This window comes from Brugia malayi (assembly GCF_000002995.4).
Source record: "Brugia malayi strain FR3 genome assembly, contig: Bm_v4_Chr3_scaffold_001, whole genome shotgun sequence".
Classification (NCBI taxonomy): Eukaryota; Metazoa; Nematoda; class Chromadorea; order Rhabditida; family Onchocercidae; genus Brugia; species Brugia malayi.
Window position 1 is genome coordinate 9108499 of NW_025062477.1, and position 19465 is coordinate 9127963.

At 32.0% G+C, this 19465-nt stretch overlaps 4 protein-coding genes across 6 annotated transcripts; 2 read left to right on the forward strand and 2 right to left on the reverse strand.

Moving 5' to 3' along the window:
* Positions 1-6718: 6718 nt before the first annotated feature.
* On the forward strand, positions 6719-8617 carry Bm3491 (Uncharacterized protein; the record flags this gene model as incomplete). Its single annotated transcript, XM_001901340.1, has 6 exons — positions 6719-6925; positions 7251-7311; positions 7571-7707; positions 7817-7881; positions 8039-8129; positions 8471-8617. 6 exons carry the CDS (start codon positions 6719-6721, stop codon positions 8615-8617), a joined length of 708 nt encoding a protein of 235 aa, XP_001901375.1.
* A 1781-nt stretch (positions 8618-10398) lies between these two features.
* On the forward strand, positions 10399-12148 carry Bm4518 (Uncharacterized protein; the record flags this gene model as incomplete). Its single annotated transcript, XM_001901341.2, has 5 exons — positions 10399-10539; positions 10832-10960; positions 11127-11214; positions 11366-11580; positions 12101-12148. 5 exons carry the CDS (start codon positions 10399-10401, stop codon positions 12146-12148), a joined length of 621 nt encoding a protein of 206 aa, XP_001901376.1.
* A 31-nt stretch (positions 12149-12179) lies between these two features.
* Bm12938 (Uncharacterized protein) lies at positions 12180-15369 on the reverse strand (the record flags this gene model as incomplete). Its single annotated transcript, XM_001901342.1, has 9 exons — positions 12180-12338; positions 13001-13081; positions 13218-13424; positions 13508-13642; positions 13798-13958; positions 14107-14287; positions 14571-14800; positions 14932-15068; positions 15170-15369. 9 exons carry the CDS (start codon positions 15367-15369, stop codon positions 12180-12182), a joined length of 1491 nt encoding a protein of 496 aa, XP_001901377.1.
* Positions 15370-16034: 665 nt separating this feature from the next.
* On the reverse strand, positions 16035-19433 carry Bma-nol-58 (Uncharacterized protein; the record flags this gene model as incomplete). 3 transcript variants are annotated; one of them, XM_043080560.1, is made up of 11 exons in its annotated part: positions 16035-16067; positions 16532-16703; positions 16877-17067; positions 17151-17441; positions 17562-17723; positions 17803-17875; positions 17992-18086; positions 18301-18450; positions 18773-18944; positions 19194-19270; positions 19389-19433. In XM_043080560.1, 11 exons carry the CDS (start codon positions 19431-19433, stop codon positions 16035-16037), a joined length of 1461 nt encoding a protein of 486 aa, XP_042936494.1. The 3 variants fall into 3 exon arrangements, with proteins under 3 accessions (XP_042936494.1, XP_042936495.1, XP_042936496.1); XM_043080561.1 differs by lacking the exon at positions 19389-19433 and having other exon boundaries at positions 19194-19195; XM_043080562.1 differs by lacking the exons at positions 19194-19270; positions 19389-19433 and having other exon boundaries at positions 18773-18781.
* Positions 19434-19465: the final 32 nt, after the last annotated feature.

The following is a 19465-nucleotide window of genomic DNA, read 5'->3' on the forward strand; positions in this document are numbered from 1 at the left end:
TGTTTTTGCGCAGTCATTTTTTTATATTGTTGTTGTTTTTTTTTTTTTTTTTCTTATATTGTTTTTTTATAAAAAAAAATTACTGTTAACAGTTAAAATAAATTTCGAGATAGGATATCGAAGAAAACAGCTACAAGCGTTTTATTTTTACGTCAACGAGACGCTTCAATGCAACAGATAAAACGCATTTTTTATTATTCATTTTCTTTCTTTGTTTTTTTGTTTACCAAAACCTTGCTTTTTCGTTCATCTAGAGAAGGAAATAGTCGATCACTAGCATTGTAATTTGTCTCAGGCAAACAATACAGGAATGTGTCAAGTGGACGAACATCTTATTGTATCTACGCTTCATTGAATGGTTAAAGTCGAGTGATATCTTTTATAGCCGGCAAGCACCTTGTGATTATCAACGTCATCGTTTAATTATAATAATATTTGTTAATAATATTTGCACATTATCAAGAGTATATTGAGGAAGAATCGGATGAGTTCACGGTAAGTTTTGAAGAACTGATCTTGAATGACAAAAAAGAGACAAATCTATCAACGTCTCATCTATGAATCAGCCCAGAGGTCATATTAGCTCTACTAGAACGAGACCTGAATGTAAAAACAGCATATTTTTTTCAAAATCATCTCAGCAGAACTGCTTACATTCAGAACGTGCAACTTTATCTATTATTTTGTCACTAACTAAGATTTTGCACACCCTTTCAAATCTAAGGAATATGTGAGGTGAACTTTGAGTGTGAAGCGCGAAGGATAATAAAAGGTCACATTCAGGCTATGCCTGTCGCGGATTTTAATATCGCGAAACTCTAAAATATAAGCATTGAGAATATGAGTAAGAAATAAGGTTTATGAAATCTTGCAAGTAGTGCTTATAACTCTTTGCTTTCAATCTTATGTTTAATCTGTAAATCTTTTATATAAAACTGCTCGTCAACTAGGAATTAGCTCTGCTTGTAAACAAGGTCAACAGCCCTTTGTTAGACTTACTACTCTTTCGGTAGGTCTTTCATAATTCATGCTTCAAATGTTTAATTCTTTGGGTCTGAAAAATTGACAAGCATATTGCAAATTATTTTGTGCACTTATTGATAAGATAATGACAAATGGACAACGCAGAAACGCGGAAAGTCAGAATTCAGTTTCGTAGTAAATATTTATTTATTATTCTTGATAGTAGAAGTATGAGGACAAGGACTTGAATGAGTGAAAAATGAGGCAGAAATACTAATTACACACAATTAAAACATGTTCCAACCAAATAAATGTGAATATTTTATCTACCAAATTTTTAAACAATTTCTTCAAAAGATTTTAAGGAATTGAAAATTTGAAGAGTTTTTCTAAATTAAAGTTTTTATTTTCAAATTCGTGAACGTTATTACTTTGCTTGAGGTCAATGAATATCAATTTTGAACGGCAACCTTCGAATTAATCTCCTACCAAATATTCAACTCATTGATAATTTGTTAATTAATGTTCATATTATCACATCAAGACGCTTTGCTAATGTGCTTCCTGAAAGTCACTGTTTTCGATCGCTGTCGCCAAACCTCAAATCATCAATAGTTTAAGAATATATTTAAATCAAGAAATTACCATAAATTGATTATTGCTCACACATGAAAATTAAAAAAATTAAGGATAAAGATGGAGAAAAATACTAATATTTACTAATACTTTTCAGTAATATTCACAATGCGTGAATATGACCATATGAGAGGTATGAAAATTAACAAAAATGATAAAATTCAAAACAATTGTTGTTCTAACAATAATTAATGATAATAATAATAATAAACGTAATAAAATAATAAAAAACCTCCTCTTTTATTATTTTTTTATACCTATTTTAAATTGCCAAATTTCTTCTTGCAGTCTAAACCTTATTATTATCAAAACGATTCAAGAGCAGATGGAAAACAATCCTTGATTTCAAATGATGTCATATATATATGCAAATTTATATTCACATTGTGTAAAATTTATATTTCTATTGCTGTAAACATAAAAAAAATGAAATAGAATACATATTTATTTCTGTTGTATCATTTTTATTAAGAAACGAATAGCATTAATTTTCACTTGAGAGTTCTCTTAATTAATAACATGCACAATTGTAAAAGAAAACTTTTTATCTGTAATGTTTTTATTCGTCTATATAATTATACAGAACTTTTTCTTTTCCTTCCATATATTTCAAGATATCATCTTTATAATTTACACTCATTTGCTCTTTTTTATCTCTTAGAATAGAATAATGAAACATTTGCAAAATTAATTTATAAAAAAAGGGAAAAAAATTTTGAACAAGCTTGTTTAATCCGTTACATATCACATTTCAACTTTAACAATATCGGAAGCTTTCTTAGCTTCTGAAATATTTTGAAAATTCTTCGAATGTGTAACAAATGCAACTTCTTGTTTGGTCCGTAGAAATATCTTTTTAATATGTAAAGAAATTGAATTTTAAGTGATCTTGTGTTTTCTAAACTGATCAAGAATTCGTATTGGTATTGATTAGGACTGAACAGTTAAGACACAGGAAAGTATCTTTTTGCATCACAGCTAAGTGCGAAAAAGGCAAAATGAAAGGAATGAAAGGAAAATTGTACTTCCGAGGTAAAATTATCGTGAAATAGTGTTTGCTTCGAGTAGTTTGTAGAGCCGAATATGTTTACCTTTATTTTACTGAGATGAAGATTTGTCGTTGTTATCGAATAAAATTAAACAGTTTAAGGAAGTAATTGGCAGTGAATGCCAGATTGCTATCCACAAAAACTAACTTAGACAAAGGTTATACTGTAGACTAACTTATGACAAGGCTTGATTTACAAGAAGGAGCGAACATGCCGCAAAGGAGGTTAGGTAAATAAAGAACTGTTAACCTAGTTAAATTGGAATATAATTTAGAGTTAGTAAGCAACCGACAAGCAAAACAAAAGATCAACTAAATAAAGAACTGATAATTTGTAAACAATCTAATTGGGAGCAAATTTCTACACATATTCGAGTTAAAATTGAAAGATAAATATTGGTTAAATGATTTTCTGCATGAGATTGGAACATTTGTTGTATAAGGAATGCTCAAATAAGATAGATTTTAGTTTTATGGCTTTCATACAATTATAATTTGGTTTTTCAACAAGTACCTCGTATGAAAAATATTAAATGAAAGTTAACTAAATCGTATCAAATGCTCTCGACATTAGTTTGGTTGCATCATAGCCAATAATGTAGAATTTCATGATGAAAAATGTGAAGCAGAAGAAGTTGAAATGGAGAGAAAGGCGAATAAAGTAATAAGTAAAAAGTAAATATCAAACATTTACCACTGATAGTTTTTTTTTTTTTTAATTTTTTTTTTAATGGTTTATAATACTAGTCATCTTTTACTTTTTTAATTTTTAATCATAGCGTTTTTGCTATAGTTTTTTACTTTCAGCTTTCTGCAGTCAAAATGAATTGCAAGCGAAACGACCAAAATCTTCCTAAATTATTTTATAGAAATGTTATATATCACTAAGGCTTTCATAAAATTTTACTTGCTTGGTATCCATGCCCAAACCTTTCTGTTCATATCAGATAATATTTTTTCCTCTTCTTTTTAAATCCGGAACGGGATTCCTTGAAAATTAGATTTGTCAATCAATTTGATATTTTTTATTTACCTTACTGAAAAAAAAAAAGGTTTACTTCATAACCAACATGCTGCAATCAACTAAAAGTTTAATATTTGCTTATTCAATGCGCAAATTTGTTAAAAAAAAAAATAAAAATTCTGAACCAATCATTGGAAAAAAGCATACCTTCAACCCATATGAAGTTATATTTTCGGTAACGTTTTACTTCGCACATTTAAACACAGAAAGCGCTATGGACGATCGCCTTTTTTTCTAAAAAAAATCTGCAAAAATATGCCATTTTAAATATTCCAAAAAGGAAAAAATCTATTCCTCATTTTATGAATTTAAAGAGATTGACCACAGCAGTTCACAACAATTAAATGAAACGAGAATCTAGCATAATCAAAAAAGCAAAATCAAATAATGATTTTTATTCAAATCACAAATCTCTCATACGATATATGTGATATACTTTAATAATATTATATTTAATAATACTTAAATAATTTTTCGTTGTTAAATGCAATTACTTTCATTTCATATGTTAAACAACGACGAATACAATTGAGAAAAATCATTGATCCATACGTTATTTTGTTTCATGTCTGCTAAGTTATCATACATCACATATCAAAATTATCATCTTTTAATTCTTCTCCTCTCCGTACTTACTGTTTATTCCTCCATATAACTTTATTGTTCCAGTTTACACTAACTTCTTAATTATGCAATCCTATATTTTCTAATATAATCTTCTTTGCTTTCTTCTTGCTTATTCTTTGTACGACCCATTCGTGACTTTAATTTTGGTTATATCTGGAATTCTAGTCCTAAATCTAAATAGAATAAATGCCAAAAATAATTTATTAGCCATAGATTTAAATCAAAAACTTATTTTAATTGCATGTAAAATTGAAGGTCATGCAGAGAGATGTTGGAAAAAAAACTTACTGATCATTGCTGACTGAAAGTTTGGAGTAGTTTTCTCCTTATCTGAAAGTAAGAAAACTTTTTTATAGGTAAAAAAAAAAAAAACGTGAATAGTCAAACGAATGTTTTCATAAGCATGAGGAACAATTTATTCCGAAACTGTTCCCAACATCTGACAGAAATCTTATGATTTTACCATGATAAAACAGGGCTCTGATATCTTGTACATCATTTGATTATTTATAATACCTATGGAAGAGTATTCAACACTACAGGTACCAAAAAAAGCATGAACTTATCATCTTCTCAGGTGTGGAGAGAATATTCTTGATGTCTGAAACTTATCAAAAGACAGATGGTGTGTTTTAAAACTAAGCTTCTACACTTCTTTTTATGTAATATCCTTATTCGGTAAGCTGTTTTGTTAAATGTTGGATAGCTCTTATTACATGAATCCTCAAATGTAAATACGAATACTTATGAGTTTATTCGTCAATGACTTAAACAGCTGGAGGTGAAGTACAATGATACAAGATAATATATGCATTGTTAAAAGTGTTCACTGGAACTAAGGTTTCTTGGCTAAAAATTTTGATGAAAAAACTTTGATAGAAAGCCGAGTAATATGTTCAATACTTTCGAATTATTGCTGCTTAAATTAATACTGACATTTATATTTGACAATATCCCTGTATACCTTATTTAAATTGCTAATTAAGTAATTAAAAATTCATATTTGATTTGAAAAAAATAAGGTTCGAAAGAATTTTATAAATTTTGGAAAACTTTGAAAGGAACTTAGAACAGCCAAATTTCGTTTCCAATATTACATGAAAATGCAAAAATACTACGCCGTTTTGATTATGTGAGAAAAAAGAAAACGACATCAAACTTCGTGTTTTGTTGTTAACTAAAACAAAAAACAACGTATATTGTAAGTAATTTGCAAGTACGCATTGTAATGGGTAGAAATTGTTCCCAAACATTGGGAAAAACTGAAAACTATTAAAGATAATCAATGAATTTAATTACTCTTATAAGCATCATTATATAACAGAAATTAAAATGTTGATTTTTTGATTTATTTATATTTACATTGAAAGAAAAAAATAAATGTTGCAACTGCAATGAAGAACTGAAAATCTTCAAAGAATATTATTAATAACGAATTAATTACCCTCTTTAAGTTGAATAAATTTAAGGAAACATCTGGTACCTAGTTGCTACCTTGGTCGCACTCCATCCCATAATCACAGTGATGCAAAGAAATGGAGCAATTTTTGAAATCTTCTAAGAATGTTTTCATTTCATATGAAGAATGGTATCATGTCATTGCCGCATTTGCAACCGCTATTCCCTCAAATGCTTTAGAATCTGTTTTTTCCACTTTTTCCTTCTTGCTTCACTTCATGTTTCTTCGGAAGACACTTTTTTATTATCTAATTATTCTGTTCCCTTCTCCTCAATTTTACTTCCCGGTTTTCACCTGTTTACACCCCACTACTCCATTAATATCACCAATATGTTCTCATCTTATGTTACTGCTTAATGTCCTATCCAATAATTCCGATGTATAAAAATGCCAAGCGGTTCGGTTGCTGCCATGGTTACAGCATCATAAATTCACTACCCAAACAGAGCCTATCCTACCAGATAGAATTTAAGTGATCTTTCATGCAGACATGCACATGCACCTTACAGTATTGCGTGCTATCGCAGCAATTCAACAGAAACCCTGATTTCTCACTTTTCTACTGTCTGCCAGTCGTGTGACATGTGCTCGTGCTCCCTCTTCCCTCGACACCATTCTACAGAATACAAATTTACTCCCTCTCTCTTTCCCTTCTCCCTCCTCTCCCTCTTTCTCTGTCAAATATTGGCTGTTTTCCAATCGAATGTTGGCTGGCTGCTCGGTGACATACGAAATGGCCTTCTGAAGAACCACCAGGGAACCAAGGATGTATTTCATTCTGAGAAGTTCTAGTCGTGTCACACAGTACTGTACTGAGCTACGTCAAATCTTCAGAATACTTGTGCTTTCCACCAGCTTTCGCACTCAGTTCAACTCTGCACTACACTACACTTACGCAATTCACGCGCTGAAAATACTTCTGAAAGCAGTTCATTCTAATGTTCATTTCTTGCAGCTACGAATGCCAAAATTGACCCGAACAAGTTTGCGTGGTGGTGATCGACGTATGGATGACGTTAACCTGGATGATTTCTGGAATGCAGATGCGGATAAGTACAAGTGCTGCTGTCGTACATTCCATGTCGTCCGAGCATCGCTCTTCATTGCCTATGCTCAAATGCTAATCACATTTGTCTTCGCACTTTTCTTCACTTTCTATTACATACAGGTTGGATCCTTCTACATGAAAGAAACTCGTTTCATATAAATAAATATCGTTACTTCCATCCATCGATGATTAAATAATTATTAGAAGATAATCGTAAAACATTTCGCATCACTACTGTATGCCTTTGCGGCTGATTAAATTAGTAGAATACGATTGATTCTGAACCATCGAAAAGAATTAACGAAATTTTTTTGCTAGGAGTTAGCGAACAACTAACACCAGTTAGTTGGATGACGATTTATTTGCAAACAAAATTCCTGGAACTTTTTTAAGATACATTACAAATAACATACATTCTGCAGTACGCAAAGCGTCATTTATTTAGGCCATTAACGGACGCTTACTGCAAGACCATTGGATCAATCAGTTAGGTGAACGATATATTTGTAAGTACTTTTTCAACTTATCCAATATTATTTTGAGAATCATATAAAGAATTTTCCTTCGATTCGTGTTTTGTTCAGAGTTTGTTTTCACTATTTTCTTTTGCAGCTGAACGAAAGTCATTATATCCACATTAAAATAGGCTGACGTGTCGGCAGCACTAATTTTTCTCGCTCAACAAAGTGTAATGTTGATAGTTTCACTTGATAAGTATATTGATTGAGAGATTCAACTTTTCTTTCAATTAAGTCTCATTTTTAGCTTCACTTCTGTTTGCGGTCACGTTACAGTTGCTTCTTGTTCTTTTACTTGTTCACGGGATTCGGACAGAACGCCGCTCATTTTTGCTACCCTTTATTGTATTCTCATTGATCGCAGTACTTCTCGGCTTTATCCAGGTAGCTATTTAATGGTTATATTTATCTTGAAATCTAATATAATTACCTCCTTTATAAAATTGTTTTTGCTTTTCCAATATTAATCATAAATAGCTTTAAATATTTGTAGATCGGGAACGATTTATTCGGTTTTATGCATCCTTCGTCATTAGCACACTTAATGTACGACAACAAGTTAGTTCCTTGTTTTTATTTATTGATAGCCTTCTTTTCTCTCTCTCTCTCTCTCTCTCTCTCTCTCTCTATATATATATATATATATATATATATATATATATATATATATACAGCGTAGCGTTATTTATCTTTCATTTATATAATTTATTTGCAGTCAGTTCTTTTCCCATTTGATTGGGACACTGTTTCAATTATGGTGCGTTGCGACTGTATGGCGATGCTATGGTTTTCTGGGAGACAAGAAGGTTATTTTTATAGCTTTTTGTAAAATTATGGTTTTTTTTTGATTATTTTGGTACTGGGCAGTGCAGAAAGATGTAATCGATGAATTAGTTTTACTGACACTGAGATCATGTTAATCATATATGCATTAGTCAGACGTGGTTTTATTCGGAAGCACCCATTATTCAATTCAGTTTATTCCACGCATATGCTTTTCAGTCTTGGCTTGAAAGAAGGAAAAATTTCTCTTTAGCTTATTATTAGTTTGAAATATTTGCACAAATCATTTCTGATAATCAAATTCGCGTTCGTATGTGGCATAAGGATGTAAATTTCCTTAAAGTCATAAATGCATACGTTTTAGGTTGTGCGACACATTGGAGAGCAACTTTCGACGACTCAGATGGCATTTCATTATGACGATATTCCTCATGAATACATTACGATGTCACAACCTCCACCGTATGCCGATACTGTGATTAGCATAGATAAAGAACCTCTTACGACATAATAGCTGAATTTTTCGACCACGCAAATCCCAGATGAAAATCTTATGCGTATGTGACTTATGCATTTGCGTATATTTTCTTCATTGAAATTTATGGAAATCTTTTTCTCCTTTTTGATAATTTTTTTTCTATTGTCAGATCGCTGTTACCTGTTTCTCAATAATTTCGGGTTCTCAGGAATTTCTTTAATAGGCTTACAGAATGATTACAACCTATACTTCCTGTTAAACTAACTCTAAGTTTTATCTCTTCTCTGGATTATCCATCGATTTTTAACTTAAATCCTTAATTTTCTTATATTATATTATTATTAGTGTGATTCGGACTTATTAGAAGAGTTTTTTTTTTAGTGGAGTTCATGAAATAGTGTAAGTAAGAAGTAGAATTTTTGGAAAATTCACCTGAATTTAAATATGTGACATATACTGACTGATGTCAGCAGTTCAACTGAACTATTTTTTCTCCTGAAAATTTGTTTGATTTGGAGTAAAACTCTAGCTTTTGTTTTATTCACCGTAATGGGATAACTCCAACTAAAATAAGAAGAGGAGCAAAAAATTCGTTGATTTCTTCGTCCATGTTTAATATGTCACTCCTAGTTTTGCGTCAAAAAATGTTCTCTTTAATGTAAACGTCATTTTAAACGTGACTCTTTGTGGTCGTTTTTCTGCATAATGAAGGAAATTCTATGTTGTATTCATTAAGAAATGAACATTAGAATTGGATTACTGAGTTTCGTCCTTAAATTTTTGAAAGAGGATTTTGAAATATCCTGAGCAAAAGGTTTGATTCTTGATAGCATTTGTATCTTAAGAGAGAATCTCGCTATTCTGCTGCGAGAGTTTTGGTTTCATTTTTTTAAAAATCACTTTAGACTTATTACTCTCATTTTTTATATGTTGAATAAAACATTGATTGCTGATGTTTTTTCATGTGAATAGTAAACGGAAGTTTTTAAAACTAATATTGATGAGATTTATACTGTCTACGACAGCGGTTTTGTCAGCACATGTTATTTTTTATTTAATTTAAAGTCAATTTGTTAATAATTGCAAATGTGCGAACTCGGAATTTCGAAATGTAAGATTCTTCATTGATCTGTCACGATTTAATATCTGTTTGGCATCAGATATTTTCAGATAACGATTAGAAAACCGTATTAGGTTTCTGGACTTTCCCTCCGACAGTTGGCCCAGAAATAGAAAACTTTTATTTGGGATTTAAGTTTGCACGGCGCGACCAATTATGTGTCTTTCGAACGGTGCATTGCTTGGGAGAATACAGTCTTCCATTTTTCGTTTTATGCTAGTTTTGGATGACACTTAGGATATGAGGACTGTTCTCGAGACTCGAACATGTAAGTAAATGAGAACAGTTAATACCATTGATAAGTAATCAATAAGTAACCTTAAGTAATCAATTTACATTCCTCGCAAACGCTGCATATATAAAGCGGTAGATGGTGTTCTGTGAGTATTGTTGTTGTTATTTCTATTCTTGTTCTTGTTCTTTTATTATTATTATTATTAATTAATAATTATTGTTGTTGTTATTTCTATTCTTGTTCTTGTTCTTTTATTATTATTATTATTAATTAATAATTATTGTTGATTGTTATTGTTGTCATTGTCGTTATTATGATTAATTATTATTTTTGCTATTATTATTGTTATTTATTGTTGTTATTAATTATTGAATGCCTACTTCACCCACATATTTCATATGTTTTTAAACATTGCAGATTTCAAAGAACTTTAATGAGTGCAATTTATAGTTAGCTGGAATGTTACTATCAAAAATTGCAGCCTTTTGTGTTATAGCTTTTGTTAAAGCTATCGAATTAACGTTTGAGTTATCAGACAGTGCGAATCAGTGTTTTTTTGAGGATATCAAAGATGGCATTGACTGCGTCATTGAATATCAGGTGCTATATTTCAGTTGTCTTTATGAGGTTCAGATAATGTTGTGAATGGTCTTCCTGTCATCCTTTCCAGGGCATCATATTCTTTTCTTTAATGATGAAAACCCTTTAATTTATTAGAACATTTCATGACTTTCTTTTGGGATTATTATCTCCTTGCAATCTCTTTAACTTAAAAATTTTGGAACCAATTGCTTATGGATGTGATCTTTTGCACTTCACATGATTTCATATCAACTTGATTTGAATAGATTAGAAAAATACAATTTACATTTTCATGTATGATTATTTTCAGGTAGTAACAGGTGGTCAGTATGATGTAGATATGACGCTTGAAGATAAGGAAGGTAAAATCTTATATAAAGGTGTCAAAAAGCAATATGACAGTTTTTCATGGAAAACAGAAACAGAAGGAACATATAAGGTTTTTTTTTTTCATTAAATTCTGAAATCCCTTGAATATAAAATCAAGTTTTATGGAAAAGTTGTCGCTGTTGAAAATTATATTAGAAAATCATTAAGATTTCTGCCTTAATCGAATGAGACGTGTAGATTTTCTTTAATTTTCTTTCACCTCATAGTTTTTTTAGGCATGCTTCTCAAATGAATTCTCAACTTTTTCACATAAAGTAGTCTACATGGATTGGCAAAAAGGAGATGAGGGTCAACTTTTACCAAGTATAGTTTCCATTTTAGCTTAGAAACTGACAACATTCTTTCTCCTTGTTTTCATATCAACTTGATTTGAGTAGATCAGAAAAATGAACTGAAATTCCATTTTTGGTATGTCAGACATCTCCATATAATAGAATAATCCAACTCAATTCAGATGTCGATAGGGTAACTTCACGAATAGCAGCCATGACGCAACTTGAAACATCTGCATCAGCTATTGGTGATCGGTTAAGGCTAATTGATGATTATCAAACACATCACCGATTAAGAGAAGCTACTGGGCGTAAGCGCGCGGAGGACCTCAATGAGCGCGTTTTACTATGGTCTTTGGGACAAACGGCTATTATTATTACTTTGGGAATTGCACAGGTAACATTTGATTGGCTTTTTTTTTTTTGTTATTGTTGTTCAAAGGCCATACAAACATGAATTTTGCATCTTTTAATTTATGAGTTGTCTTCACTAAATGGTAAGACTTTGTTGAATTATTATGCTATCACTCTTTTAAAACACAGAATAAAAGTTCATTCCAAAGTATTAATATTCACAGAAAATACACTATTAATTCTTGGTAATGACTGGTGGTGTAGAATCTCTTAAATCCGAAATAAAAATATGTTTAGTTACGAAAGGTATTCAAGGGAAAATAACTTTGGAAAGTTGGAAAAACTGAAAACCACACGTACCTCTGAGACAATGCTTTAACTAGATTCTAACTAAATATGTATTTTCTTTAATAACTAGATATGTTTTTTTTTTTTTTTTTTTTGATAACTCGTTCTAGCTGGAGTAGCAAATGTGAGCGAAAAACTATAATTATAATTACAAGTTTACACTTACAAAGTGATGTGATTCGAACGAAAAGTCCATTAACTGTATTCATTTACAGGTGCTCCTACTTCGTTCATTTTTCACCGAGAAACGAACGATCTTCTGATTTGCTGCGTTGTAGTAAATACTTTGCCTTCTTATAATTCGTGTTTATTATTTACGCTTTCGCCAGACTTCATTTGGTTTGAACAATCGCACGACTGGTCAGTAGATTGTTTTTCCGGAGGTATTTTCGGGATAAGTTCCATCCCATCCTGAGGTTGTGTCGGAATATTCTCCAGTTTACTAGTATACTTCTGAAATTATTCACTGTATAACTTGGTATATATTATTATAATAATATAAGTTATGATAAAACCAGTGAAGAAAAATATTTGCTGAACATTACCTACATGAATCTGTTTTAGAAATCACTACTTTTATTTGGAAATTTCTAAAACAAGTTACTGAAAATTGTTGGATCTCATAGTTTATAGTTCTTCATATGTTGTATATTTTCTTCTACATCATTTTTGCTCCTATTACTATGCGGCGCAGAAGTCGTCCTTTTTCTTTTTTCTTTAACCCATGGGAAATACAGAGAACTTTCTAAAACCTCCCGAAAACTTCTCACGTTTTAAAAACCATCTGTTTTGCTATAGTTTGAATATATATATTTCATTGTTGTGTGGACATTCGGTAGTAGGCTTTCGTTGATAAGCAAATGTAACTGTAACAAAGGAATGAAAATCTTTAGTCTTTTCATGATTCAAAATTTGGAAATTAAGAAATATTGATAGCGAATTATCTTTACTCTTAAGTTCGAGAAAATTTAGTATTGCAATTATTTGAATTATTATTTATATATTATTATCACTCAACTTATTTTTTGATCACCAGTTGTGTCTCATTTTTTAGAAATAACTTAAGAGTAAAGATGGTATAGCGCAATGAAAATTCCTATTTATGGCAAAGAAACCTGCACAAAATCGGCATAATAGCAGTAAACATTCAGAGGTTGAAGATGCTGGAGCACAAATTGGCGCATCGCCTTTAATGTCTGAAATTTGTAAAGATGAGGGAAGAGTGATACATTCCACACTAAGTGAAGATTGACATCGCAGACTCTTGATAACTTTTGGAAATTGCATGTGTTCATTTCAGATGAAGAACGGTTACATTATAAATAAAGTCACCTTGTTATAATCTTGTGTCCGTGCCCATTTGATCTGTTCAATGAGAGTTGAATCACTAAAGTGAAAATAATGTAGTCCTTCTTCTAGATCGGCGTAAAAATGTTCATAATAATCAGAGAACGATTTGAAAACGATGCTATCTCCAGCCAGCAAAAAAGGAAAACGATACGCAGCAACCGTTCCATCAATGCTTAGTATAAATTTGTACTGGAATTCCATTTCTTTCATTTCATTTCAAAGATTTAAGTGGTACTATAAGTAATCAGTATATGAATAAAACCAGTATGAACCTCGAAGAAGTTAGGGAACGGCATTGTTTCAACCGTCGGCGTGTGCTGGGATTCGTTGAAGAAGAAATATCTCGTAATTCCTGCATCCAGAAAATTAGGATGTAATTTTGATAATTGCGCTATATGAAGTCGCAGCTATAATAAAAGCTCCATTTATTCGGGAATAAGCTGGTAAAACCTTCAGCATTAAGGCATATATTATATATACAAAATGGTTGTATTTTTTTTTGGGATCGATCTAACTTTAAACAGTTTCAGGAAAGCTATATTTGAAATGAAATACAGTATACCTTACTAGAATCTCGACCTCGAAACACAGCTTTATCTTTCTTTTGTTTCCATTTATAATGTTTTTCACCTCTTACGGAATGTATGTCGAGTATTACCGATTCCATAGAGTCAATTACTGATTTCATTAGCTCATACGTTGGCATTACGATATCGGTTGTATCTTAAATTATAAGTTGTGCACTGTTTCCATAGAATTGCAATGGTTTTTGCAAATTTAGAAAGATCAGCATATTGCAAGTCATAATATGCAAGTCACAGTTTTGTTTGCATTACTCAATTTATTAAATTTTATTGTAAAAATTTTGTACCTTTGGAACCACACCAGCTAATCATTGGAACAAGGTCACTTTCTGCCTTTGCAAGCGGCCAGTCGCCAAGATTGAAGATAAATTCTGTATTTGGCAAATACATTTTTCTCATCAATGACGTGAATGCTGCATCAACAAATATCCGGAAACCCGTATAATCACCAAAACACTGTCTATACAACTGAAGATGAGCACATAATTTTAAAATATGAATTGGTTTTTATTTTTCCCCATAAGACTGCTCTTTTGTTGGAGTCTGATTGCAAAGGAGAAAAAGTGACTACAGTCATTTGAACAGCGTTAGTAATGTAGAAAGAATTACCCAATCAAACGAAAAGATTCACCCAAATTTGGTCCGATTGTAATTTGGAAGTGGTTTCAATTATATCAAAGATCGATTGAGAAAGTCTATAACACAAACCCGTAGAAAAGGCGTAGAATTTCAATTACTTAGAAACATTTACATTATTTTCAATGATTTGATAATGACATAATGCACTGCCACGGCGATGCTGCGGACTTGCCCATTTCTTTTTTACTATCGTTAATACTTCTTCAAAATTAATCGTAGACCATTGACTTAAATCACTATCAAGCTGTGAATGTTGTGATGTACAACCAGATTCCTGCATCCACTGCGAAACGATCCCTTTCGGACAATCACAGTATTCCGAATAAAGCAAACTTCCATCAGCTAAATAACGTCATAACGTTGGAGAACTGCAATGCGTTTAAAAATCGCAGATATCGTAAAGGATAGAAATCAAATGTAAGATGTCATCTGTGTATGCATGTGAGTTTATCATTAACTAATGAATACCAAACCTTTCTTAATTACAATTGGGGAGTCGCACAATGGGACACCGTTTGGAGTATGAATATTGATAACCATCTGTAGACAAGAAGACCATAACCGCAATCGTAGCACATATGAGCCGTCGTGATAATCAAGTAGTTGGAACCTATAATTCTTCATGACATCTTAAAATCATAACGTTTATATTAAAAATAGTACTTTGAGCAATAGATTTAAGAAGCAGCTCGCTGCTGTAGAAAAACTAACCGATGACGACAAGATCCCAAAATAGATACTTTTAAAGGGCCTACAGATTGCGTAATATTAGTTTCGCCATACCGCAACTGTATATGCAAATAGCGAACCGGCAAATCAAGTTTAAGTGCACCGAAACAGAGAGCATTTTCAGCTCCTTTGGCGAATGATGAAATGAACAAACCAGCGGCAAACAAAAAATAATAAGACATTTCCTATCATCTGAAACTGATGTTTCTTTAAATTTTCCTGCAAATATATAACAGTTACTAAGGAGGGAACGGTAACTGGGAGACAGGTAAAATGCTCCCCATCAGACCTTTACTGTTGCGTGAAATTTGTGCTTACACAAGATTGTCAGTAAATATTCATTCTAACACTACTCATGTATCCGTTAATTCTAATCAGTTTAGACAGTGCTTTTGAAAAAAACATAGGAGTAGAACTTTCTAGTTATGAGAATGAAAACTGAAATCAACAAAAAACATAAAATGATAGTGAGCTTTCCAATTTGACAAATTATGAGTGGATCCAAAAAACTAAATACTGTGTGACAATGAATTATTCATGTGAATCAAAAAGTGTTTTGTTGTAGAATAGAAAAAAATCCAACTTTATCCAACTTTCAAACTTACAACAAACAAACAACAAAGGATAACAAACAGAGAACATGTAGTCTCATGAAAAGCTACTCAAGTCCGAACAATCCAAGTTTTCAAGTTAACTTTAAAACTTCATTACTTCTGAATCTTTCCTTACAAATACACACACAATAAACGCGCTACATTCCATGAGGCTAGAAAACTTATTGAATACGGAAAATTATGAGTGGATCTAAAAACATAGCGTGATTGGTGGTAGTGAGAGACTGAATGCTCTAATAACTTCTATCATCAGCTTCTTCCTTTATCTGCAAAAACTATATATTTTATTTGTTTTAAAGTTTGCAATCGACCTTTCGACTCCATATCATTTTTTGATTTCAACTTCTGTTTGTTAACTTCTATCAGTGACATCAAACCGGTAATTAGTTCGTTTACCAAAAGTTGATTCAGGAGACTGGTCCTCAGCTTAGATATTTAGGCACATTAATTGCTTGCATAATGATTTCAATAATAATTTGGACAAGTATAAAATCAGAGCTCTAAATCTATTTCAGATTAAACTACATCACTGACAAACAAATTAATGACACTAATACGCTCAAGGCAAGCTGATAAGGAACTTGAAAAACAAACTCTTGCTAAAAATAATCGAGATATTTCGAATTCAATTCAAAACGAAGTATTAAACATTCAAACTGATTCCGTTTTAGGACCTTGACAATTCAGTACAAGAAATTATTTTGAAACTGAATACTCAAACATGTTATACCTTTTTTTTCTTGTATTTCTTGTGTGGTGGGCCATCTTTATTCTGTTCATTTCCAGTCTCATTTATAGTATCAGAACCTTTATCAGTACCACCATCGCTGCCTTCAGAAAATTTCCGTTTCTTAGAACTTTTTACTGTTGCGTCAGCACTAGAATCGTATCGACTTGTGGTGCTGCAATGCACATAAAAAATGGGAAATCTTGAAACCTGATGAACTCGGAAAAACTGAGAAATGAAATAATTATTGATATAAACTTTATAAGAAACATGCTGGATGAAATATATCTTGGAAAAGAATAGAAAATATAGCTTGCAATACTGGATAATGAAAAACAACTAAATTACCTTTTATATGTATAACTGTCATGTTGAGTAGGTTTCCCTGTTATTCTCTTTGGTCCTCGTTCCTGCTCCATTCTAATAAATGTTTCAATATAAGCTCGACTTTTTTCTCCAGGCTCAGTTCCCAATGACTCATCCGCAAGTGCATCGATTCGAGTTGCTAGCGATACTTTTGCTGCCAATTTACGAGCTACCTAATAGTTAGCTTAGAATAAAAACCAATCAACAACGCAGTTAAACATTTCATTCATAAAAAAAAATATATAATTGCTGTTACCTTGCCCTTGATTTTTATATTAGCTTGACCAATAAGATGGGCATGGTAAATGAGGCCGTATTTAGGAGTATCTCGTTTCGTTTTCAGCGCTCGAAAAAGTGCTTTTTCTGCTCCCAGTATTTGCACTGTCGATGCTGGGTATTTCGCAAGACTCACCAGTGATCCGGCATGAGAAATTAACCTGGCACCAACCAATTCACCAAGTAAAATAGTAAGATTCGGTGCAAGCACCATCATTCGATTCTTCAAGTAATCTGCCAACTCGGAACGATAATTTGTCAATTCAATAATCTAAAAAAGCAATTATTATCAAAAACATTTTCATACCAAGTTCAAAGAAATGTTTGGTCAACTATTCTATTTGTTTCATGACGAATAATTTCACTAATTCACAATGAATCTCAAATTTACCTGTTCGCATAATCCTTTTATGTGCAAAGTATCTGACTCGGATATATCGGTTCCCATACTAATTTCTGCTTCCTGTTTAACACGTGCTTCCAACTCTGGTGGCAATATATCAGATAAATCACAATTTGTAGCATTTGATCTCATTCCCATAGTTTTCACAGTCTAAACAAAAATGAGACTACAGAAATCACACAACATTCCGGATTAAAAAGTTGCTGCTGCCAGAGGTCTATTTACAAACCTTTATATACGTCTGGTGCTCTTGAATTATTTTACTCAATTCTGGAAAATGCCAACCGTACCACTCTCGACATCTAAAGCAGATTGTTACGCAAAAATGTTACGCGAAAATTAATGTCAAAATACTAAGCAAAAAGCAAATTTTTTTTATGGAGTTGTCTGCAGTACTCTGGTACATAATAAATCAAACCTCATCACGTAATTGTTAATTTCTTTATCGAGATCATCAAGTAAAGACACTGCCTGCACAATCATCGTATCAATTTTCTCGGGATTAAATTTAACCTGAAAAGCTTTAATTTTAGAGACAGCTGAAAAACATTCTGTCAGTTTTCTTGAGTCATCTGCATCTGATACAAAGCACTTCTTGTCGAAAAAATTAAAAAAAAAAATCGATTCAATCCTACAATCATAAATAGATTTAGTGAACTTCATATATCACTTCCGGTCAGTAGCAAGTTAGCACTACATATATACATATATATATATATATCTTTACTTTATAACGACCCAACGAATGAGCCACAGCGAGATTCATAGAGTGTAGCTCTTGTTTGTGTTCATTTAATAAACTGTCCAAGTTTGCACGAATACTACGCATAAGTTCCTGAGTCGCTGTATTATAAACACAAGATACATCGAATTTTTCCTAGAAATACACGCTTTCATTATATACTAAATGCTTCCTTCCATTTTTGATAAAGATGATACCTTTACCTCGAAATACCTACAAGAGACATCGATGAAACTGATCACAATGAGGCCACATTGTTTTTCTTCAAAGCAAAATGTCTTCACCATAACTACGATTAGGCAAGGAACTGCTATTATAATGAAAGAATCAAAGTAATTATTGGCTGTATAAAAGTAGGTATGTAAAGAACTTTAAATGTTAAGAAGTCCGCGACCTCCGAAATATTTAACTGAATTCTATTTTCATTGAAAACACTAGAATTAATTAAAGGACTCACTTTGATCATATTTCCCAACTTCACCTCACCAACAGCAAGTTCTTCACCTTCGTGTAATTTTCCCTTCAGAGCTTTTTTCAGTGCCTTAGTTAACTTCCCTTCCGCCAGACGAGTAGCATTTTCTACTGCTTCTGCCGTATCCTTGAACTTTTTGAAAGAAATTAACTGCAACCTGAAGTTCAATATAAAGTTTAGTTCAATATAAAGTCTGTTCCAACATTACAATAAGTATTTAAAACCCGCAACGATTTGTTACTCTTTTTCTGCATTTGCAAGGAAAAACAAAAATGAGTTGAAAAAAAAAAACCAAAAGAAACCCTGAACAGTTATGTCGTGGTCTGGCAAACCATGATATATCTATCCCATTATGAACAACTTATCTAATTATACCTCACTTATCAACAGTAACTGCAAAACTCACATCCTTTGCGCCTTTTCTGGTGTTGAGCACTCATTCCAAATATTATCCACATTTTCCAATTTCTTTTCGTCCAACAACTGAAATATAAAGTAAATCTCAAAAAACGTTTGTGAATTCTCAGGACCACAATTCTAGCCTAACACTTTCAAATATGTCATACATGATAATCCTACTCTACTCAGTTTAAAATGTAACCTTGAACAAAGCATATCCTGCGGGTGTCTCAAATAGCACCAACATTCTTCACCTGCAATGAACAGTGCGATGTAGAA